Source organism: Protopterus annectens, chromosome 15.part0 (genome assembly GCF_019279795.1).
Source record: "Protopterus annectens isolate FY-2018-M chromosome 15.part0, PAN1.0, whole genome shotgun sequence".
NCBI lineage: Eukaryota > Metazoa > Chordata > Ceratodontiformes > Protopteridae > Protopterus > Protopterus annectens.
Genome location: NC_056749.1, coordinates 254,956,382 through 254,981,985, shown reverse-complemented (window position 1 = coordinate 254,981,985; position 25,604 = coordinate 254,956,382). Strand labels below are relative to the sequence as shown.

Below are 25,604 nucleotides of genomic sequence, written 5' to 3'. Positions count from 1 at the left end.
AATAGTGTTAGCCCCCATAGTACTTTTTTTTTAGGCAATCCCATCCTGATACACCTACCAACATAACGGAACAAGTAAAGGAAGTATGAAGGTGCTACTGATAAGTGCTAGGAACCTAAACAAGAAATTCCACTCACTACAAGCAATTCTCACCCTGGAGAATATTGATGTCTGTGTAGTGATTGCAGCATGGTTTAAAATAGTGGAGAAGACTCCTAACTGTGTAAGACTGTAATGCATTTAGATCAGCTACTCTGTAGTAGAGGAAAATTGTGGATGTGTCTCAGTTTTCATCCAGAAGAGACTCTCATCAAGGCTGGTAAAACAGCATGATACACTTGAGCATCTTCATGTCTAAATAGATGTCAGGAAGGTCCCATGCCATATATTAGCTAGCAATAAAACTCTATATGACCCAAGAAAGTCACAGCATCTATCTACAGGAACTAAAATCACTTTGAACCCAATGCCATTCAGAAAAATCCTAGGTGATCCAGACTTCCCAACTGTAGACTGGAAAAATACACCACCACTAGTGCACAAGCACAGAGATTCTTTGACTTTGGCAATGCAAATGCCCCAGAAAATTTACCCAAGTGTACCCACTAAAGGGAATCCGCATTTTAGATCTTGTCCTTACTAATATGGGGGCATCTTGCACCATCCTTAGCACATCTTTCTCACTTGTTAGGTCTGACCAAAAAGCCGTCTCCTTAAAAATAAAGCTGAAATCAGAAATTCCTTCTATCCAGGGTGTCTTTAGAAATTTGTCTAAGGCATACTACCTACTCCTACATTAGCTATCTTTAAACTCTGAACAACTAACAGACAGAAGCAGCTGCTAAATGCTTTTTCCCCATGCGTGGGTCCCCTCAAATGATCTGTGCTATGATTCCAGTTATTGTCCCTAGGGGGAATAATATAATTATCAACCATGGGATGGGTAAGGCCAATTTAACACCAAATGGGATAGGTTAATTCAAGCACCAAAAGGGAAATTGTTTAGGAGTAAAATGGCCGACAGGGACAGTCAGCCTAGTACTTACCTAGTGTAACTGTATTAGCTGACTCCTTCAAGGCCTGTTACATATCTTTAACAGTAAGGACAAGGAAGAATGAACAGTTGTATTCATTCTGTTGTTAAAAATGATCAATTTATTCAGATTACTGGGAAAGTTTCCCATTCTTAATTTTCCTTTCATAACCATTATCCATGCTATTGTCCACTGTTTCATGCATGCATTTCTTTATTAAAAAAAGTTATAGCATCACTGAATCAAGGTTTTTTTTATTATCCTGTTACTGTGTACTATGGTTTTCTGTGCAATCTTTAATCATTCTGATCATCAGTTTACTATTAAGCATACATCTGAAGTGTAGTTTACTTTATGTGGTCTTCAACCTGTGGGTACCGGATCCGAGTCTGCAAGTTCACTAGTATCTGCTCCAAGCTCCTCCCCTTACCCATTATGCACCTCCACTACCTTCCAACCAACAGATCTCGTTTGCCGCGGCTTGACTGAAGCATTGTGATCCTGATCTCCGAGTTAGTGAGTTGTTTTTTTTGGTGAAGTAAGCAGTTTGTGTCATAGTTGTTTGAGTGTAGCTTCCCTTTCCTCCTCCCTGCGCTGGTGCGTTGTGTTTAGGGATTTTTCAGCAGTATTTCAGTAGTTTTCAGTGTTAGCTAGTTAGTGTGTTGTTTCCCCTCCCCCCTCGGTGTTCTGTGTGGTGAGTGGGTCCGAGTAGGAAATTGTTTTTTCTTCTTTTTCCTTCTCTTGTTATGTGTGCTGTTTATTCTGTAGAGATATGGCTGACTCCAAGCCAGTATTTAAGAGGTGCACTGAGTGTGGCCATAAACTGTCACCAGCCGATGGCCACACACTCTGCGTTATGTGCGTGCAGACTGTTCCATTTGTGCTGGTTTTAACCCGCGCACTATTAAAGATAGACAGGCTAAGTTGGCCCTGAAAGGCCATCTACCCATTACTGAGGCGGCTGCCTCTTCCACTGCTTCGGTCACACCGGCTGCTGTGCCGCCTCTCATTCCTCTCTTGCCCTTGCTTCTCCTCCCTCCCAGGCTGGGACTCAACCTCCCATTTCTAAGCCTGTGGAAGTGGAGCACAGAAGGGGCAGTGAGAAGGAGAGAGAGAGCTTAGGAAAAAAAAACGTAAGAGGTCCCCAGACCTTTCTTCTACTCCCGCCAAAAGTCAGTCTAGGATCCGTGACTCCCCTCGGCTCTGATCTCCAAGATTTTCCCCAAAGCCAGAGCCGCCACAACCATCATCTAGGGGTTCGGCTCCTCAACCCGCCAGGTCGGAGTCCGTAGCCTCGTCGAGATCTACCAGAAGCTTATCTGAAGTTGACATGGATAAAATGATGAGGTTCATTCGTACTCTGATCCAGATGGGAGTCTTGCCAGCCCCTTCTCCCTCTGGAGGGGGGAGCTCTCTTCCTTTCTTCACACCAATTTCTCCTTTTCCAATCCTTCCACCGGGTTCGGAGTACTTGGATCTGAGGATGGCCTTAGTCAGGGGGTCGGCGCCGAAGGTACCTGTCTCCTCGACGCTGGCAGCTGCTTGTAGCATATCGGATCTGACCAGTTCGTATCCGAGTGGCTCTCGGAGCCAGAGCCTGGGTGTCAGATCCGAGGGAGAGGAACTTTTTCCATTGGCCCCGACTTTGTTGGGCCAAGCCCCCACCCCCCCTCAGAGCTCCGTCCAGTTCGGGCCCGGCTCCAATTCTCACGGAGGATCTGGGGAGAGAGGTTTCCTTAACGGTGCCCCAGGAGGCTCGTTCTCCCTCGGCATTCGATGTGGTAGAAAGGGTTCTCTCCACTGGATCAAGGCCCTTGACTATTTCCTCGGACTCCGCCCGTGCACGAGGAGTCCCAGGCAGTTCCCCCTGAGGAACAAGTGGCTTGCGCGTTCCCCCCCCCCAGAGAGCCCCACCAGAGATGTGCTTCGCAAGCATACGTGTGAGAGGAGGCACTTGGACTCCCCCCGAGTCCCTTACTGAGGACACAGATTTGAATGATGGGGAAGGTACCCTCAGATCCCCTCCCGAGGTTGTCTTTTTTGGAGACATTATGGAAATCCTACGCCAGCGGGGAGGTTGGTCCGCCTCCAAACCGTCTTCTGACTAATCCGTGTTCCTGGAGGCTTTCGGCATGGGCCCCTCTACTTCCTGGGTGCCCCCCCCCCCCGCAGATCCCCTGGTGGACCTGTTCACCTCATGGGCCTGGTAGGAGCCAGACACCGTGTAACCAATCCCGAAATGTCCAGACAAGATCTTGAGTCCACCCTCAGACAGACCAGCATGGAACAAGGCCTCCCCTGTAGATGCTGTGGTGGTAGCAGCAGCCACTAAAAAGGAACTAGCCCAGGAGAGTTCCTCTGTTCATCCCCCCATCCGAGAGTCTCGGATGATGGTCTGCTTAGGGAAGCGGTTTTATGCATCAGCAACCTTTTCTATCAGGGCGCTGAACTACCTGGCCCACGTTACGAGACTACAGTGCGACCTGGTCAAGGAACTGGCTGAGTCTCCCCCTAAGTCCATGTCGCAGGAGGACAGAGACACATTCTCCGCAAGGGTGGCCACTTCAATAGCAGTTTCCAATACGTCCATGCGACTCCTTTCACATGCTACTGAAGGAGCGGCTAGGGCGGCTGGATCCAGTGTATCCATGAGGCGCGCAACGCCTGGCTCGGACTATGTCAGTTTTTGGAACCTTTCAAGGCATCTTTTGCCAACTCTCTTTATGACGGCTCTACCCTTTTTGGTAAGACCGTCAAAGAGACTGGTCCAGAGTGAGAAAGACGGGAAGAACACTGACATCGGAATCCGCTTCTCGAACCCTCAAAGATCCTTTTCCCGGAATCAGAGGGGGCAAAAGAAGATGTGGTTCTGGAAGTCTCTGTGTTCTCGGGACACTCTGAGCTCTTCTTCCTCCAGAGGCAGAGGGGGACAGGATAGACGCCGGCCCAAAGGCAGAGGGGGTCCGAGGAATTTTGGGTTTCGAGAACCATTCTTGGACAGGCCCGACTAGCAGCCCTAAGGGGTTGCCCGACTGCTCTACTCTGGAGGCACTCGGGGGTCGATTGACGTTGCACCAGGCAGCATGGGAGTCCGTAACATCAGACCGCTGGGTGCTTCAGATCATATCCAGAGGATACTCTATCCCTTTTGTGGTTCCACCCAAACATTTCCCGGATGTATCACCCACACAAAGGGAGGCAGCAGCACAGGAAATCTCCAAGCTGCTAGAGAAATGAGCCATTGAAGCCGTCCCCCCAGATCAGTCTAGATCGAGCATCTACTCCAGGTTCTTTTTAGTGCCAAAGAAAATGGAGGACTTGAGGTCCATTCTGGACCTATCTACCCTGAACCTGTCAGTTGCCAAAGAAATATTCCGGATGGTCACATTGCAGTCCATCATGCCGTACCTGCAAGAGAGCGACTGGATGTGCTTGTTAGACCTCCGGGATGCCTACTGTGTCACATAAAGATGCACAGAAGCTCCAGGAGGTTCCTGGGCTTCCGGCTAGGAGTCAATCATTACCAATTTCGAGCCCTAACCTTTGGTCTCACCACAGCCCCCAGGGTGTTCACCAAAGTGATGGCGGTAGTAGCAGCTCACCTGAATCTTCAGGGGATTCAGGTCTATCCGTACCTGGACGATTGGCTCCTCACTGCTCCCACCAGGCGTCTACTTTGTCAAACCAGGGATCATTTCTTAAAGCTTGCACTTCACTTGGGGATTACAGTCATTGCATCCAAATCTCTTCTAAATCCTGTCCAGGTTATAGACTGTATCAGGGAATGGATGAACACACTACAGTGCAAAATCTTCCTGACCACGGAGAGTTCGAAACCTGAGGATGCATGTTTCCCTGATCTACCATTCTTATCTTCCCTCGGCAGAATCAGTTTTGAGGGCCGTAGGTAGTATGGCAGTGACCGTAACGCTTCTTCCATGCGCCCGGTTACACATGCAAGTACTATAGTGGACTCTAGTGGTGCAATGGTCCCTGCTGGATCTTCCATTATCGTATCCAGTACACCTCAGTCAAGTCTGCAGGTTGTCCCTTCATTGGTGGATGTACTCTCTGGAAATCCTGGAGGGATGACCTTTTGATGTTCATCGTGTTTCACTGTTGCAGTCATTACACTTGGGTTATCCTGCTGGCAGGCGACCCGCAGTCGACCTGAGTTCCAAAGTCTTGGTCCGGCGTCGGTTGCTGTCGCCTCTTTCCTGACGTCAGTGTGCCAGGGATATAAAAGTTGCAACCGATGCCATTTTTTTCAGTCTTTCTTGCCGTGTGGTGCCCGAAGCAAAAGCAGTTCGCAAGTGCCGGTCGGCCGACTCCTGAGATTTTCAAAATTGAATTTGAGAACCGAAGTCTTCAATAAAGCTAAGTACCCCGTTGGGGAAACTTTTTCTTGCTCCAGACCAATGTCAGTAAAAGTTGATAATTGTATTTCTTGTGGGAACAAATACTTCATAAGGACTTTCGCTCTTACTGCATTCCTTGCCTAGGCCCTGACCACGACATTACTAGTTGTCGGTTTTGTGCTAGAGTCAATAAACGCACTATTAAACGTTGGTTTGATTTTGCTTTACATTATTTTGGACGAAGATTTAATTATATAATGCCGTCGGAATAACCGACGACTGGAGTGTATAAAAAACGCAAAGACAAAGAAAAAGACAGGCATCTGAGGTCTAAAACCTATGATGAAGCCTCTTCTAGGCCAGTCGTCATTTCGCCGGTTCTCAGTGAGGTGCTTTCGCAGCCCCTGACACCCGCTACCTCAGAGCCACAGGCCGTAACCTACAGCCACATGGAGACACCGAGGCCTGTGGAAACTCAAGGTATTGGGCCTACGGAAACTATACCCTCAGATGGGTCCTGAGCCGCTGAGCTGGCACCGTCTTTTGAGGGTGTTTTCAGACCTTCACAGCTTACAATTAAGGCTACAACAGCAGCAAAGGCAAAGTCAAAAACACCGTTAAAGGCAAGGAAACAAGTGCAGCATTCTCCAGAACAGTCCTCCATGCCAAAGAAACAGATGCTTAAAATGGCTGAAGACCTTATTACTTTAATCAGTGGCTCCCGTCCCCCTCCTGACAAAAGGCCTAGGCAAGACACTGATTATGATTCCTCTGATCAGGTTTCCATTTCCTCTGATTCTTCTTCTGATCAGGGCTATTCTCTCCCTCCCTATGAGGACTCTGATGCTGAAGAGTCCATTCCTTCAGTCTCACCGCCTGAGGATTATTCTTTTGGGGAAACCATGCACACCATGAGGGAGCATTTCCATTGGGAGAGCCAGGATTACTCAGAATCCAAGAAAAGGCTCAGAGATTTCCTTTTATTGCCTCAGCACAGGCCCCTGGCTATCCCTCCTGTGCTTGATATTGTAGATGATGTTTTTTCTGAATCCAGTCTCTCTCCAGATTCTTTACCCCCTGCACCAGTAAAGCCAGACAGGTACTACTGGGTCCCTGACTCTCATAAATTTCTTTACAAAAACCCCGCTGCAGACCCAGAAACAATTTCTCAGGGTCCTAAAGGGGTTAAAGCTTCCACTGCCAAAAATCCTGTCCCCTCAGATAGGGATTCCAGAGCTCTGGACAGATGGGGGAAAAAGTTTACACTTCTGCTTCTTTAGCTGTAAGAGCTTTAAACTGTCAGTTTCACATGCTTAAATATCAACAGTATCTCATGTCATTGTTAAAGCAGAAAATGGCTACAAATATAGAAAGCTCTGATGGTAAAGAAATGCAGGATTTATTGCATGCAGTTAAACAAGTGGGAAAGCATACTCTGCAATGTGGTTTTGATTCATTAGAGGCTTCTTGTAGAGCCGCAGTTACAGACTCAGTTATTCGAAGACATGTTGGTTGAAAGAACAAAGTTTACCTGACCATGTTAAAGTAAAATTATTGGATGCTCCACTGCAGCATGCCTACAGACATAAACAATGGGGTGCTTCAGCCCCCAAAGGAGGAGAAGACAAATCACAACCTTATAGGAAACAGTCACAATGACTTCCCTCTGCAAATGCCAAGCTCTTACCAGTTGACAGCACCCTTAGGGGGGAAGCTAGCACTTTTCTCAAAAAATTGGCACATGATCACCCAAGACCAATGGGTGCTGAATATAGTTTCTCAGGGGAACAGTTTCCACTTCCACACACTTCCAAAACCAAAAAGTTCCACAAGAACAGGGACAAGGATTTTACTCAAGACTTTTCTTAGTACCCAGAAAAGACAAAGCCTGGAGACCCATACTGGACCTGTCAATCCTAAATACTTTCCTGGATGTTCCAAAATTCAAAATGTTAACACTACAACAACTTCTGCCCATGCTGGGCAAGGAGGCTTGGCTAGTTACTTTGGATCTCAAGGAAGCATACCTGCACGTCCCAATCAGGCAATCGTGCAGAAGATACCTCAGATTTATAGCAGACTCAATGCATTACCAATTCTCTGCACTGCCCTTTGGCTTATCTACTGCGCCCAGGGTCTTCAGAAAATGCCTGGCACCAGTAATTGCATTTTGCAGACAAAAAGGAATTCAAATATATCCCATACTTGGACGACTGCCTTATTCAAGCAGAGAGCAAGGACATTCATCTAAAGCACCTGGCTTTTGTAAAAAGATTGCTAATTTGCCTAGGGTACACAGTAAACGAAAATAAATCAAAACTAGTGCCTTCTCAAGAGATAATATTCCTGGGTGCAAGCTTAAATACAACTGCCCAGATGGCTTATCTCATGCCAGACAAACAAAGGCAACTGACTCATTACTTTCAAATGATGGCAACAAAGACCCAGCTCCCTGCAAGAAAAATTCTGCAGGCCCAGGGTTTCATGGCATCCTGCATTCTACTAATTCCATATGCAAAACTGCATATGAAGAAACTACAATGGTATCTAAAAAGTGTTTGGACTCAGCATTGTCACAGCCTAGACACAATCATAACCTTGATTCCCTGCCTACAACAGGAGTTTCGATGGTAGTCCCAGGCCTGTCACCACAATAAGGGACAGCCTTTCACCTTACCTACAGCCAGGCAGACAATAACAATGGATGCATCGGATTATGCTTGGGGTGCACATATGGCAGGAAAATGTATTCAGGGCACGTGGCCCAAGGAACAAATGCATCTTCACATAAATCAAAAAGAGATGCTAGCTGTACAGAATGCCCTGACAGCCTTCAAGGACCTAATACATCCAGGACAACTGTTAATAAAGACAGACAATACCACAGTTATGTGGTACATAAACAAGCAAGGGGCACACATTCCTACCCCCTATGCAGGCAAGTCATGACTTTGTGGAACACAGCACTGACCTACCAGGTACATCTGCAAGCACAATTCCTGCCAGGAACAAAAAATACACTGGCAGACAAACTAAGCAGAAATCTCATGGATCCTCACGAATGGAAGCTAAATCCACAAGTGTTCAGCATGATAACAAGGGAATGGGGACGCCCAGACATAGATCTTTTTGCCTCCCCTCACAATTGCCAAATACAGAAATTTTGCACAAGGACTTATCACTCTCAAGCATGGAACGTGGATGCTCTATCATTCAGCAGGAAAAACCTGACAGTCTATGCCTTCCCTCCGATGCCTCTTCTCACCAAGGTGCTTCTAAAAGTCAGACAACAGAGGCCAAAAATGATCCTGATTGCACCAGACTGGCCACGCCAGCACTGGTACCCAATCCTAAAGACTTTGTCCCAAGGTCCACCTTGGCCTCTACCTCAAATCCCTCATCTTCTGACACAGTAAAACAATCAGATTCTACACAGTCAACTCAGAACCTTAAACCTGGCAGCATGGCAGATAATGTAGCCACTCAAACTGCACCTCTCTCTAAAGCTGTTATGGATGTAATTTTGGAAGCCAGGAGGCCCAGCACTAGGAAATCTTATGCAGAAAAATGGAAGAGATTCTGTGCTTGGAATCAGGCACAAGGGCTCGGCCCACTGGTCCCTAATATACCTCAAATTTTGCAATATCTGACTGAGATGTTGGACAAAGGCCTATCTTTTTCATCTATTAAAATCCATGCCTCTGCCATTTCAGCTCATTACAATACGGATCCTCCTATTTTTTCACATCCTCTACTACGACAGTACCTCAGAGGGGCAAAGAATACAAGACCCCCTAGGAGAGCACCAGTACCTACTTGGGACCTCAATTTTGTTTTAGAAAAGCTAACACTGCCTCCATTTGAACCAGCCAGCACAGCAGATCTAAAATTCTTGTCATGGAAAACTGCTCTGCTCCTAGCAATAACTTCAGCAAGAAGAGTTTCAGAGTTACAGGCATTGATGGCTGTGGAACCTTTCCTCATTTTTCATCAGGACATGGTTTCTCTCAGGACAAACCCAACCTTCATGCCAAAAGTGGTCTCCAATGTGGCCTTAAACCAAACCATTCAATTGCCTACTTTCTACCCAAATCCCCAGAATAAAGGGGAAAGACTTCTGCACGCTTTAGACATACACAGGCAGCTATGATTTTACTTGGACAAAACAAAAGCTTTCAGAAAAACTGAGCAACTGTTTGTAGCATATGCTGCAGGATCACAAGGAAAGCCTGTTACAAAGCAGACAATCTCCAAATGGATAGGACACTGCATCCGCTTCTGTTATGCACAACATGACAATCTGTGCCTAAGGGCATTAGGCCTCATTCTACCAGAGCAGCAGCTTTCCTCAGAGGGGCACCAACCAAAGACATATTAGAAGCTGCAACCTGGAGCTCAGTGCACACTTTTACCAACCACTGTCACCTACCTCTCTACTCCAAATCCAGAGCAGGCTTTGCCACTGCAGTTCTGCAGGGCTTGTTAGCCTTGCCAAATCCAGTCTAGACCCAGCCACCCAACCTCAGCTTTGGGATTATACCCAAGTGTAATGACTGCAACAGTGAAACACGATGAACATAGTACAGTTGTGTACCTACCATAAATGTAGATGTTGGAGTGTATTCACTGTTGCAGTCCAGGTTACCCACCCACCATCCCACTCTTTGCAAGGACTATTGTGTACTTCTCAACTCTGTATAACCTATGTGGTGTATTTGCTTGTAGATGAAGGAAATGTTTATAGTATTATATGCATGGTTGTTTGGCATATTTTTATCTTTTCAGCCTTCCTGTCTGGGGGGCACCTGACATCTGGGGTAAGAAAAACTGAAGAAAATGGCGTCGGTTGCAACTTTTATACCCCTGGTGAACTGACGTCAGGGAAGAGGCGACAGCAACTGACGTCGGACCAAGACTTTGGAACTCGGGCCGACTGCAGGTCGCCTGCCAGCAGGATAACCCAAGTGTAATGACTGCAACAGTGAATACACTCGAACATCTACATTTATGGTAGGTACACAACTGTACTTTCCAGCCCCTGTCCAAGCCACAGTGATCACAGATGCCTCCCAACTTGGGTGGGGGGCATTGTTGGGCAGGACAATCCATGGCCTTTGGTCCCCTGTTGAGACCTGTTTGCATATAAACGTTCTGGAGATGAGGGCCGTCCTTTTGGCATTACAGGCTCTTCAAGCCTTTCTTCCTCTGGGAATCATTGCAGTTCAATCAGACATGTCGGTGGTCTGGTATGTCAAAAAACAGGGAGGGACCAGATGTTACCCCCTTTGTCACAAGGCCATGAGAGTTTGGGAATGGGCGATCTCCACTGGTCACTTTCTGATAGCAACGCACATTCTGGGACGGTCCAACATCCTGGTGGACAGGTTAAGTTGGACTATACTGATGCCTTACGAGTGGTCTCAGAATCCTTCAGTAGCGGAGCAGATCTTTCGGGAGTGGGGTCAGCCTTGCTACAGTCTCTTTGCATCTCCTTCCAACGCAAAGTGCAGTGAGTTCTTCGCCCTTAACCCCTAGCCAGGGGAGTCCTCCAGAGATGCTCTAGTCCATACTTGGCCTCCCGGTCTTCTGTATGCCTACCCTCCAATACCTCTTATTCCAAGGTTTCTACAGAAAACATGTCGTCTGGGGAGCAAAGTGATCCTCATTGTCCCATTTTGGCCTCGCCAGATATGGTTCCCCTTCCTTTGGTCTCATCTTTTGGATCCGCCTTGGATCCCATTCAAGATCTTATTTCACACCCCTCGGGAGTTCCTCATCCGAGCCTGGACAGTTTGAATCTCTTGGCTTGGTTGCTCCAGTTTCACTGATTGCTAGGACTCCTGGATTATCCTCTTCAGTCAGGTCTATTCTGGTGGCAGCTCATAAGTCTTCCACCAGGAAGATTTACCTCAGCAAATGGAAACATTTTTCCTTTTGGGCTTCTGAAAGGAGTTTAGATCCTTTCATGGCTCCTATTTCTGCCATTCTTGACTTCTAGCCAATATTTTTCAACAAGGAGCAAGCTCTTCTACTATCAAAGTTCAATTAGCTGCCATCTCTCATTTTCACGTGGGTGAGAATTCTGCTTCTCTGGCCTCTTCCAGACTGTGTAAAGCCTTGATTAAAGTTACTTTCCTATTACGCTCCCCGGTCAAGGATCCTGTTCCCCCATAGGACCTTATTATGGTTCTTCAAGCTTTGGTCGCTCCGCCATTTAAACCTGCAGCAACCACAGATCTTAAGTTTTTGTCTTGGAAAACAGCATTTCTAGTCGCTATCACCTCTGCTAAAAGGGTATCAGAACTCCAAGTTTTGTCTATTAAAGTTTCATATATGATTTTCCGCAAGGATAGGGTTTCCCTTCAGCCCAATCCGTCCTTTCTACCCAAGGTTGCATCACAAGATAACAGCAGACTATTAACTTACCTGTTTTCTTTCCAAATTTTGCTAACAAAAGGGAATACAGACTCCACTTGTTGGATGTTCATAGATAGTTACGATGTTATTTACACAGGACTAAAACCTTTCGTAAATCTGATCAATTGTTTGTGTCCTTCTCTAAACCCTTTTTGGGTAAACCTATCTCCAGGGTCACTGTCGCTAGGTGGATTTCCTTGTGCATCCTTCAGGTCTGTAAGGATAAAGGTTTGTCTCCTCCATGTCAGGTGAAAGCTCATTCCACTAGTTCAATGGCTACTTCGGCCTTTTAGTCTAGAGTCTCATTGGATGATATTTGTTTTGCAGCTACTTGGTCCTCATCTCATACTTTTATGTCTCACTACAAATTGGATTTGACTTCTAGAAGGAGAGCATCCTTTGATTCTGAGGTGCTCGGGAATATCCTTCCATGAGGGCCACTCAGGAGTTTAGTAGCTGGGAACTCTGTCCCACAGGTTGAAGACCAAATGAAGTAAACTCCTTCAGATAAAGAAGTTATGTACTCACCATAAAGTTCAATTTGAGTAGTTCTACTTCATTTGTCTTCAACCGTCCCTCCCTCCTTCCCCCCGGCCTTATATGGACAGCCTGTTTGGCTGCAGTTTTTAGGTACATAAGGTGTTCTTCCAGTCGGGTTCTCAGTATAAGTGGCAGCAAACTCGATCTGGGGGTTGGAAGGTAGTGGAGGTGTATTATGGGTAAGGGGAGGAGCTTGGAGCTCAGAGCAGATGCTAGTGAACTTGCCGGCTCGGATCCAGTACCCACAGGTTGAAGATAAATAAAGTAGAGCTACTCAGATGGAACGTTATGGTGAGTACATAACCTTTTTTCACATATTAGATGTGTTGTTTTATAGTTGTAAAGAATTATATATCATTACAAATCAGGATTTTTATTGTGAAAACTAGTCCCTTTTTAGCCATGACTGTCTCCTTAAAGACATGGCTTACTACTTTTCTATGGACGTGAGGATGAAAGTCAGTCCTACTTTCTGACTTCCAAAAGTCAAAAGTATATTTTAACTTTACTTTTGATCTTAATGAAAAGCAGAATCGATGAGATGCAAATAATCAAACAGACCGGAATTCTTCAATAAGAGCAGTCCTAGTACACGGGTCAATCCCAATGTATATACACACGCCAAGTCTCAATAACGTTAAAACTGTTTATTAAAAGCGTGCAACTTCTTCAGAAAAGACAAAAGTGGTGTCACAAAGAATTATAATGGTAACATTGAATTTAAAAACACATGTGGTTATTGGTAACCAATCAATTCGCCCATCCTCATGCATATTAATGAGTATTGTCCGTGTGTTAACACTATAAGTACCTTTCTTTTATAAAAATCGCTCAATCACTCTGTTCATTTCATTGCATTAACTAACCATCAAGATAACATCTAGTCTTTAAAATTATTCATGCAGCAGAACGCTCTCTGTTCAATTTGAAGTACCATAATTAAAATAAAACTTTTCTTTGAGTGTTTTACAGTTCTTTCAACAAGTCCTGTCTGTAGTTATGTTATTTACAGTCTCATATAGCTTTTAAGTTTCAGCCAGCAAGAAATACTACAATGGTCATTCAGACCAGGGAATGTGCATGCATTTAATTTTAGTTGCCAAACTAATTCAGCACATTCAAGTGATAAAGATGTAGGACCGCCTCTAATGTTTTCAACTATTTGGTCAATAGCTGTAAATAAAAAACTATGGTCAGGGCACTGTTCTATGTGTTTTGCCAAGGCATTTTCCTTTTTGTTTTTAGAGATAGCGTATGTATGTTCATAGACCCTATCTCTAAATCTGCGGTCCGTCTTGCCGATATAGTAAGCAGGACAAATGTTACACTGTGCCAAGTAAATAATACTTTTGGAATTACAATCAAGTCTTTGTTTTATCACAAATTGTGTTGGTATCTTATTGACTGTAAATTTGTTCATAGGTTTAACATTCTTACACATCCTACACATTCCACACTGAAAACACCCTTTGGTTTTGTTGCTGAAAGTAGTGACTTTGTTTTCTAATGTCTTTTTCAAGTTCATTCCCTTCTTGAAAATGACTGAAAACCTACTACCTAGTCGAGTCAATAAATTGAAATCTCTCCCCAACAGTTGCCAGTTTTTAATTAATATTGATAGTATAGCATCACTATCTTTATTAAAAGTTGTAATGAAGCTAATATCAGCTTTCTCCTTACTTCTACCCTGTGTTACTAATGATATTACAGTAGTTCCTTCTCTCCCTATTGAATTTTCCTGGTATGACATGTCTATCAAATTTAAACATAGTCTGTTCGTTGGTTCTTTTCTTCTAAGGATAGCTGTTAGAGTTCCTTTCGTTCTTTTCAGTTTGATTTCACTAGTTATTTCTAATATTAGTGACTTAGGGTACCCACGGTTCATGAACGTGTTTTTTAAGTTGTCACATTCAATATCAAAGTCATTATCCAGTGTACATAATCTTGTAGCTCTCACTAATTGTCCCTTAACAATGGAACGTTTTTGTTTAAAAGGGTGGGCACTAGAAAAGTGCAAGTAAGAGTTACAATATGTTGGTTTTCGGTATATGTTGGATATAATACCATTGGAATTCGTGTCTCTAATTAATGAGAGGTCCAAATAGTCAATATGGTTCGAATTGAAAATATAAGTAAATTTGAAAAAATTAGTGGTTGAATTTAAATATTCAACAAATTCAGAAGCTTCGTTTTGGTTACCCTTGAAAATGACAAAAATGTCATCAAGGAATCTAGTATATAGTTTAATTTTACTATTCCTAGAATTTCATCAAAGATAAATACTTTCTCCCAATGGGCTACTACAATATTTGCTAAACTAGCTCCACAAGGCGAGCCCATCGCCTTGTTTCTGTAAATAATAACTGTTGTTGAAAGTAAAAAAGTTATTACTCAAAATGATGTCTATTAATTCAGTGACTAGTTTAATTTCGTGGTCTGGTGCTTCAAGGTGTTTTAACACTAATTCAGACCATTCAGTAGCTTCCATATGGGGTATAGACGTATATAAATCAATTACGTCTATTGTTAGAAAGTTGTCATCAAGGTCCATTTCTATGTCATTTAAGTTTGATAACAGTGACCAAGAATCTTTACAAATTTGAGGTAGTTTCTTAATGTATTTTTGTAGAATGAAGTCGACTAGTTTTGAACAAGGGTATGTAAGGGAAGATCTTGCGTCTATTAAACATCTCATAGGGGGGTTGTTAAGGTTTTTATGGATTTTCGGAATTCCGAACATTACTGCAAGCTTAGGGAATGGAATATTTATGAAGTTAAATGTGTCCAGGTCAATTCTCCCTTCGATGAAAAAATCTCTCAAGTAGCCTTTGACCCTACTTTGAGCTATATTATACTCATTTAGTGTGGCTACACTGTAAGCTGTGCTTAGCAAAACTTCTTCCATCTTAAAGATGTAGTCATCTACATCTAAAATAACCAAACCCCCTCCCTTATCTGGTTTTATACATCTCACCCCTTGTATTCTCAATAGTTCTAAAGCTTCTTTTTCTTCTTTTGTAATATTATCCTGTATATTAGAGTGTCTTGAAGAAGAATACAAGTGCCTAATATCCATTTCTGAAACACCTTCAAAAAGACTCAATAGGGGGTGAAGTGGTGGATTAAATGTGCTTGCTGGTTTGAATCTAGCACTACTGGTGTCGTTATTACCTAATAAGCAGGTTAAATTCAATTTTCGAACAAAACATTTCAGTTCTATCAAGACTTGTGCAAGGTTCATACTCTTAGTTGGCACAAAGGTGTTACCTTTGGCAAGAACATCTGTCAGTACTGGGTCCAAGTCTACAGATGAATAATTGTAAATGACAAAGTCCCCAGTTGAATTTTTTACCAAGTCAAGTTTATTAGTTAACGTTTGTTCTTGTTGTTCCAGTATCTGGATTTCTGGTTCCGGGCAGCTGTGGCATATGTTGTGTTCAATTGCTGCCCGTCCTTCCGAAAAACCGACTCATTAGGGTCATTCTGTTGTCTTAAGTCGTTATTGGTACTTAAGTTGGTTCTATTAGAAAGCAGTCTTTCGCTTCGTCTCAAAGGGCCCTCCGTTGAAGGAACTTGTTCTTGCCTAGATGTTTTGTCATAGTCATTATTCGACTGTTTGGCATTTTTGTTGTTAAAAGGGTACTTTTATTAGACCAGATTTGTGACTCATGGGGTACGGATATGCAGTGTTGTTAGAGTAGCTTGGTCTCTAGCCAATTTCTTCACTTTTGTCTGTTTTAGTTTGTCCATCAGTTGGTCAATGCTTTCAAACACCCTCGAATAGTCGTGTCTAAATCTAAAATAGTCACAGTCATTTTTTATGTCATCATCAATATTCTGGACTTCAAGTAAAAGTTCTTCAATTTGTGAAGAATAGTATTTAATCATCAATTCCATTAATTGAAAACCTGTATTGTCAAATAAGTTTATTAATTCTCTATGGAAGGGCGATTCAGGGATTAACCCTGTAGGAAAGTGAAAGCAACGCAACCCCTTAGGAACGAGTCTCTCTTTGAGACACTGTTTAAAATAAGTTACTTCTAACTGTAGTTTTTTAATCTTCATTAATTTTGTGTCAAACACTTTTAGTTTTTCAGTCATTACTGTGTTACTTACTTTCCTGTGGCTGTCTTCGCTGGCCGGACACTCTTCGTTTAAATTGAAGGCTGTTTTTAAAGAGTCTGTATTGTTAATCCAGTCCTTAAACGAAGGAGAGCCTATAAGCTCTGCGGTACTGCCACTTCCTATGTTGTTACCATTCTCCATATTAGTTTGAGTCCGCTGTTTGTCTGGTTGTCCTGGTGGAATACTGCTCGTGTTAGAAGTAGTGCTCGTATTTAGTGAACCAGGAAGTTGTGGACCCAAAAGCGCATTGTCGCTAGGTGAAGATTTGTTACGTCTGTCCAGGTTGTCAAGTCGTTCTACCATGTTGTCCATTCGTTTTGAAATGGACTGTAAAAGTTCAGAAAAGTTCTTATACTGGTCGTTGTACGCTCCTCTATTCCATGAGCCCGTATTTTATTGACTCGAGAAAACTGGCAACTGTTGGGGAGAGATTTCAATTTATTGACTCGACTAGGTAGTAGGTTTTCAGTCATTTTCAAGAAGGGAATGAACTTGAAAAAGACATTCAATTTAAACGAAGAGTGTCCGGCCAGCGAAGACAGCCACAGGAAAGTAAGTAACACAGTAATGACTGAAAAACTAAAAGTGTTTGACACAAAATTAATGAAGATTAAAAAACTACAGTTAGAAGTAACTTATTTTAAACAGTGTCTCAAAGAGAGACTCGTTCCTAAGGGGTTGCGTTGCTTTCACTTTCCTACAGGGTTAATCCCTGAATCGCCCTTCCATAGAGAATTAATAAACTTATTTGACAATACAGGTTTTCAATTAATGGAATTGATGATTAAATACTATTCTTCACAAATTGAAGAACTTTTACTTGAAGTCCAGAATATTGATGATGACATAAAAAATGACTGTGACTATTTTAGATTTAGACACGACTATTCGAGGGTGTTTGAAAGCATTGACCAACTGATGGACAAACTAAAACAGACAAAAGTGAAGAAATTGGCTAGAGACCGCTAGCGCTCTAACAACACTGCATATCCGTACCCCATGAGTCACAAATCTGGTCTAATAAAAAGTACCCTTTAACAACAAAATGCCAAACAGTCGAATAATGACTATGACAAAACATCTAGGCAAGAACAAGTTCCTTCAACGGAGGGCCCTTTGAGACGAAAGACTGCTTTCTAATAGAACCAACTTAAGTACCAATAACGACTTAAGACAACAGAATGACCCTAATGAGTCGGTTTTCGGAAGGACGGGCAGCAATTGAACACAACATATGCCACAGCTGCCGGAACCAGAAATCCAGATACTGGAACAACAAGAACAAACGTTAACTAATAAACTTGACTTGGTAAAAAATTCAACTGGGGACTTTGTCATTTACAATTATTCATCTGTAGACTTGGACCCAGTACTGACAGATGTTCTTGCCAAAGGTAACACCTTTGTGCCAACTAAGAGTATGAACCTTGCACAAGTCTTGATAGAACTGAAATGTTTTGTTCGAAAATTGAATTTAACCTGCTTATTAGGTAATAACGACACCAGTAGTGCTAGATTCAAACCAGCAAGCACATTTAATCCACCACTTCACCCCCTATTGAGTCTTTTTGAAGGTGTTTCAGAAATGGATATTAGGCACTTGTATTCTTCTTCAAGACACTCTAATATACAGGATAATATTACAAAAGAAGAAAAAGAAGCTTTAGAACTATTGAGAATACAAGGGGTGAGATGTATAAAACCAGATAAGGGAGGGTTTGGTTATTTTAGATGTAGATGACTACATCTTTAAGATGGAAGAAGTTTTGCTAAGCACAGCTTACAGTGTAGCCACACTAAATGAGTATAATATAGCTCAAAGTAGGGTCAAAGGCTACTTGAGAGATTTTTCATCGAAGGGAGAATTGACCTGGACACATTTAACTTCATAAATATTCCATTCCCTAAGCTTGCAGTAATGTTCGGAATTCCGAAAATCTATAAAAACCTTAACAACCCCCCTATGAGATGTTTAATAGACGCAAGATCTTCCCTTACATACCCTTGTTCAAAACTAGTCGACTTCATTCTACAAAAATACATAAAGAAACTACCTCAAATTTGTAAAGATTCTTGGTCACTGTTATCAAACTTAAATGACATAGAAATGGACCTTGATGACAACTTTCTAACAATAGACGTAATTGATTTATATACGTCTATACCCCATATGGAAGCTACTGAATGGTCTGAATTAGTGTTAAAACACCTTGAAGCACCAGACCACTAAATTAAACTAGTCACTGAATTAATAGACATCATTTTGAGTAATAACTTTTTTACTTTCAACAACAGTTATTATTTACAGAAACAAGGCGTAGCGATGGGCTCGCCTTGTGGAGCTAGTTTAGCAAATATTGTAGTAGCCCATTGGGAGAAAGTATTTATCTTTGATGAAACTTCTAGGAATAGTAAAATTAAACTATATACTAGATTCCTTGATGACATTTTTGTCATTTTCAAGGGTAACCAAAACGAAGCTTCTGAATTTGTTGAATATTTAAATTCAACCACTAATTTTTTCAAATTTACTTATATTTTCAATTCGAACCATATTGACTATTTGGACCTCTCATTAATTAGAGACACGAATTCCAATGGTGGTATATCCAACATATACCGAAAACCAACATATTGTAACTCTTACTTGCACTTTTCTAGTGCCCACCCTTTTAAACAAAAACGTTCCATTGTTAAGGGACAATTAGTGAGAGCTACAAGATTATGTACACTGGATAATGACTTTGATATTGAATGTGACAACTTAAAAAACACGTTCATGAACCGTGGGTACCCTAAGTCACTAATATTAGAAATAACTAGTGAAATCAAACTGAAAAGAACGAAAGGAACTCTAACAGCTATCCTTAGAAGAAAAGAACCAACGAACAGACTATGTTTAAATTTGATAGACATGTCATACCAGGAAAATTCAATAGGGAGAGAAGGAACTACTGTAATATCATTAGTAACACAGGGTAGAAGTAAGGAGAAAGCTGATATTAGCTTCATTACAACTTTTAATAAAGATAGTGATGCTATACTATCAATATTAATTAAAACTGGCAACTGTTGGGGAGAGATTTCAATTTATTGACTCGACTAGGTAGTAGGTTTTCAGTCATTTTCAAGAAGGAATGAACTTGAAAAGACATTAGAAAACAAAGTCACTACTTTCAGCAACAAAACCAAAGGGTGTTTTCAGTGTGGAATGTGTAGGATGTGTAAGAATGTTAAACCTATGAACAAATTTACAGTCAATAAGATACCAACACAATTTGTGATAAAACAAAGACTTGATTGTAATTCCAAAAGTATTATTTACTTGGCACAATGTAACATTTGTCCTGCTTACTATATCGGCAAGACGGACCGCAGATTTAGAGATAGGGTCTATGAACATACATACGCTATCTCTAAAAACAAAAAGGAAAATGCCTTGGCAAAACACATAGAACAGTGCCCTGACCATAGTTTTTTATTTACAGCTATTGACCAAATAGTTGAAAACATTAGAGGCGGTCCTACATCTTTATCACTTGAATGTGCTGAATTAGTTTGGCAACTAAAATTAAATGCATGCACATTCCCTGGTCTGAATGACCATTGTAGTATTTCTTGCTGGCTGAAACTTAAAAGCTATATGAGACTGTAAATAACATAACTACAGACAGGACTTGTTGAAAGAACTGTAAAACACTCAAAGAAAAGTTTTATTTTAATTATGGTACTTCAAATTGAACAGAGAGCGTTCTGCTGCATGAATAATTTTAAAGACTAGATGTTATCTTGATGGTTAGTTAATGCAATGAAATGAACAGAGTGATTGAGCGATTTTTATAAAAGAAAGGTACTTATAGTGTTAACACACGGACAATACTCATTAATATGCATGAGGATGGGCGAATTGATTGGTTACCAATAACCACATGTGTTTTTAAATTCAATGTTACCATTATAATTCTTTGTGACACCACTTTTGTCTTTTCTGAAGAAGTTGCAGGCGCAACGAAAACGTTTTACGTTTTAATAAACAGTTTTAACGTTATTGAGACTTGGCGTGTGTATATACATTGGGATTGACCCGTGTACTAGGACTGCTCTTATTGAAGAATTCCGGTCTGTTTGTTTTCTGAGGGTTTACAGTTTTTTCGTTTTTGAGATGCAAATAATGTTAGTAATTAGTGAATGTTGAGCAGCTTCAGTGTTCTGTCTTGATGTTTGAACTCCTTTTCTTCGTACCACTTGAAAACATAGTGGACACTTATTAATCTTCAAAAATGCTAACTGATATATTAAACATGTAGAGTGTGGAAAGGCCAGTTTGAATACCTGTCAGGGGTCTTTCATTTGGGACTGACATCAGTCTTCTCAGTTATAGGTTAATTTATTCTGTTAGTGTGCACTCTGTTACTTAAACTGTTTTGGATTCAGCAATGCATCATGCCTTTAACTTTTTTGAAGAAAGATTTCTGTAACTACTGATCTGACAGTGGTGCAGCCTGTGCTTTTTTGCAGGTAGTGGGAGGGTTCCCCCCACAAACTTACAACACCAAGATTGCACTAGCATTGTGGAAAAGGGGTGGCTTTGAGTGAGCTGACTTTTTTGATCACTAGGGATGTGATGGTGGCGTCCTTTTTGCTACTGACTGGTGCATCCACAAGTGGTAACTCTTTCCAAGATTTAGTGGCTTGTAAATGTAAAAAAATTCTTGTCCATGCCAATGTTTGACATCTGTGCCAACTTGGAAATTCTGTCAATTGCTCACAATTTTTTATATCAATGTAAGATCTTCTACCAGATTCCTGAGTTAAGGAATTTTGCAAACATTGATGTCTCAGAACAGTGAATTCTTTATTTGACTCAGAAATAACATGGAAAATGTGTCATACCATGCCTAACATGCATGTTTGCATATAAAATGGAAGATAGATGTTTGTGTTAGCAGAAAAGGCTTTAAAGGCTATGGTGCTCTTCATTAAGGTGACCTGATTTTCCGTAATGTCTTTGTTAAATACTGATCTTATAACTGGTAGTATGCTTTTCACATCATGTAGTACTGTAAACTGCAAAGCATGCATGCAATAAACACATTGGCACACATGCTTTTGAAGGCACATAGACTCTTACAAGTTTGACCGTGGCACCTTTTTTTTAAATATCTTTTATAGCTAACAAAAATGCTGACATTACAAATCATTGGTACTTTCTTTACAGTTGATCCAGTATGTCCAGAGGATACTGATGAACCGAAGACTTCAGCAGATTAGTCAGCAACAACAGCGGCAGCAAATAGCCATGCATCAAGCTGCAATGAACAGGATGATGATGTCAAAGTCCCAAAATATGATGTTAAATCCCTCCAACTACCAGCAGATTGACCTGAGAGGAATGTATCAGTCCTTACCTGGAAGTCTTCAGGCTGCCCCCATGATGAGAGCACCTCACTCAATGACTAGAAAGCTTCCAGGATCTTCACATGGGAAGTAGAGGCAATGCACAAAATACCTTAAAGGGACAGCAAAACCTTTGTATGATGAAATTACACCATCGGAGGCTAAAGTGAACTCAGCTGTGTAGTATGTCATGTTTTTAGCTTCATTTTGTTTCATGGCACTTTTATGGTCACTGCATTCTGTAATTTAACAAGCATTTCTTTTGGAAGTGTGCCCATATCTTGTACATTCCATCTCATTGCTTACCATTATTATCCTACTGCTTAACGTTGATTAAAAATTGAAGCTTTTCAGTAGCATTTTAAAAACGTTTTAAATTGTGTGTACTGAAATCTTATTGAATTTATACTATATGTGACAAGTTGAGTTCCTTACAGACAGTTGAAGGGATTGCTGTATGGTCCTGCTTTCCCTTTGTCTTAAACTGATGTCATTATAGGATGACTTGGTCTGAAACCTGAGCTAACTGCCTGGACCCACAAGTCACCTGCAGTGACCAAGGCAAAAGAACTGAAGAGTGCAATATTCATAGAAACTACTGCTCTGAAACTTACAAAAAGTCCTGCAGCTAAAAAAACTGTGTATATAGCCTTAATCACGGACTTGTGAGAAACCTGGCCTTTTTCTTCCCAAGTCACTCTTTTTTGCCAGCTTTATTTAAATATATATATATATATATATATATATATATATATATATATCAGAATTAGTCTTTGGTGACCTTTAAAGCTGTCTTTGTTTTCTTTATTGTGTTGCTTCTCACTGTCTTTGTAATACTGTACAGAACATGCACCTTGCCCCACTTTGGTGGAGCAGAGGGAAGAAAAAAAATCAGTGGTTGTTGGCTTTATCCCTGTTTTTGGTGAGCATTATGTTCCTAGGCAGGAAATCTGTGTAGATTTAACTGTATCTTTAAATGCCAGGACCCAAAATTGTTGTCATATATTATATATATATATATGTATGTATGTATTTATGTTTGTTACAGAAAAGCCCGTGAACATGAGTAGTGTGCTAACTTTCAAAACATTTCACGGATGGTGCAAATGAACCTGCAGTAATTACTTGTTAATGTTTTCCACCTGTTTGTACAGAGTGTTTCTTTTGAAGTAGGTTGGGAAATGCTATGCTGATTTTAGTTGTACAGTGTATGTCTAGTAGTTCCTTATAATGTGAGGATACTTGTGTTGACAGAAATATTTTTCCAGCTGTTTCAATAAAGCTGTTTTCAACGCCAAAGATATTTAATAATAGCCGTGTGTTGTGAACAGTAGTTATTCATACTGATAGTAGGAAATATTTTATTCCCCACTTTTGAATGAATTTGAAAATAACACTTGATACTACATATGTAGGGAAAGATTAGTAAGTAATATACTGCAATGTTGCAGAACCTTGAAATGTAGACTGTTGAATTTTTTTAAATTATTATGCAGGCACCTCTTCCACATGATGCAATTTTTAAACCAGTGCATTAACTTCAGTTAACTCCCCACATAAACATAAAATCAGCTTCCTTTTTTTGCCCCACCCCATTAAGTAAATGAAAAGACTTGTAGAATTACAAGTATTGCCCCAGTCTTTATTTAGTCAGTCTTGAATATTTATACTATACTATATGGGTGGCAGTTTTAGTGAGTGGTACTGTAGTGTGTTACCTTTCTCACCTTTCCTCGTCTGTCTTGTTTCGGGCATTGCGCACCAGCTTGTCCTGATGAGGCTGAAATGTGGCATTCATATCAGGTTTGCTTACTTCAGTGCCTTAAAAGATAAGAAGTGGATAAACTTCTACGTACAGCAAGAATGGATGATGCCACTTGAAGGTGCAAGTATTTACTTGTTTACAACTCATCAGGAGCAAAGATGGTTTCAGATCTTACTCCCTGTGGACTATGTGGTCTGGTAATGAATATCATTAAATTGCAGCATGATAAAGGTCATTAGATTGCCTTGTATGCAGGCAATTAAGTTGTGGAAGTTCCATTTTGTGGTGCTGTCTTCTGCAGTATTATGAGGATTACAGTACTTCCCACCTTGCAGAAAGGAAGTTGCACTGCCACTAAGTGACTCCTTGACTTTTTATGACCCTGTCTTTGCTATAGTGTAATGAGGGTAATTATGTTGCCTTGCACTGTGGCTAGCATAGTTTCTTGGTGTTTTTTATGTGGTTGCAAGGTCAGTGATATCTGTAGTACACAGTGTGGTGATATTTGATGAGTCATGACTTCTGCAAGTCACCAATGTTTCTGTTAAGAAGCTACATATCATCTTAATTCCGTTGTAAAGCAGTCACTAGATTTCACTTGATGCTGTGTCTTAGCATTGAGGATTTCTGTTATGTATAGCTTTGTCGCCTCACAGTAAGACGCTGACCGGTTCGACTCTCAGCTAGAGCGTCTTCTGCGTGGAGACATGCGTGAATGGGCGTACCTTTGTTGAAGGCTGTGCGTTAGGGCTGGCAACTCAGCATGTAAAAATGAACTGCCAATCATTAGCGGGCCGGAGTTCCACTGTGGCGACCCCTAACCAGGAAAAGCTGAAAGACACAACAACAACCCACCCACAGTGCTGTCAATACAGCTGGTTGTAGCATTGATTTTTAAGGTCTCTGCATTATTGTTTACCTGATGTGGTAAGCACAGTATGAGGGAACATGGGTTTGCAGTGTAGCTTGTTGGTTAGTGTAGTGATCTACAAATAAAATTTGTCCAGCAAATTTTACTACTTTAAGTACTCTATGCTTGAAGTGTTTAAGTGAACAAGCCAGTTAACAACCCACTGAGTCTGCATAGCCACGCAAAACAGGTGCTTGTTTCTGATCAGCTTTGCTCGGCTACAAGAAAAGTCAACTAAATTAATTTCTGTAAAATGCACTTTCTAAGCAACTAAGCCATTGAAGTTCATTAACACATGAAATAAGGTCTCTGCCTATACTTTTGGTATGGATGTGCTCCAGCTTCACTGACGTGAATGAATTTTTGAATACTGATCAAAGTAGTGAATATATGAGCAAGTTCAAGAACAACAGGCAAATGTAAAAAAAAAAAAAACGAAAAATTATATTTATATATATGTGTATATGTGTATGTATCTACTTACAGTAATTTAAATAGCATAATATTGAGAGCCAGAATAGCTAAACACAACATATCAGCAAAATCAAAGTTTATGCCTTTTCCCTACAATTTGCGACCTCGCAGTTGGGGTATATAATAAGTAAGGGATGTGGGGTGGGTGCAAGGGGACTTGCCCCACTGCAAAAAAAAAAAAAATACATTGGTTTTGGATGTGTTAAGTTTTTGTCAATATTTTATGTTTAGGTACTTTGGCTGTCGATATTATGCTGTTTAGACTGAAGCCCAACAGGTTAAGTAATTTGTTGGGTTTCACTTGTATAAAGAGTAGGTATAGGGTAGGCAGTGGACAGCTTGGATGATTGGATGATAGGAAGTCCTGGTGCCTGGTAAGTCATACTCAGTTAACAAATGAGTCAGCAGCAGCAGAACATGTGTTCATACAATGCATCTGCCCGAAATTAACAGGACTGAATTGTCTTCAAAAAATTTTTTTTTTTTGGAAACATCCCTCATGTACAGTTTACAGCATGGCCAGTACCCCACTCCATGCAGACATTGTAGTCAAGGGATCTTGGCATGTGGTTTGACATTCCCCT

At 41.3% G+C, this 25,604-nt stretch overlaps 1 protein-coding gene across 1 annotated transcript in view; it reads left to right on the top strand.

Moving 5' to 3' along the window:
• Window positions 1-23,170, top strand: part of ATRX (ATRX chromatin remodeler) — a 3,779,564-nt gene extending 3,756,394 nt beyond the window's left edge. The window contains exon 35 of the mRNA XM_044057254.1: window positions 21,693-23,170. Coding sequence (XP_043913189.1) covers window positions 21,693-21,965 — 273 coding nt within the window. The 3' untranslated portion in view covers window positions 21,966-23,170. The remainder of the gene's footprint in view (window positions 1-21,692) is intronic.
• Window positions 23,171-25,604: the final 2,434 nt, after the last annotated feature.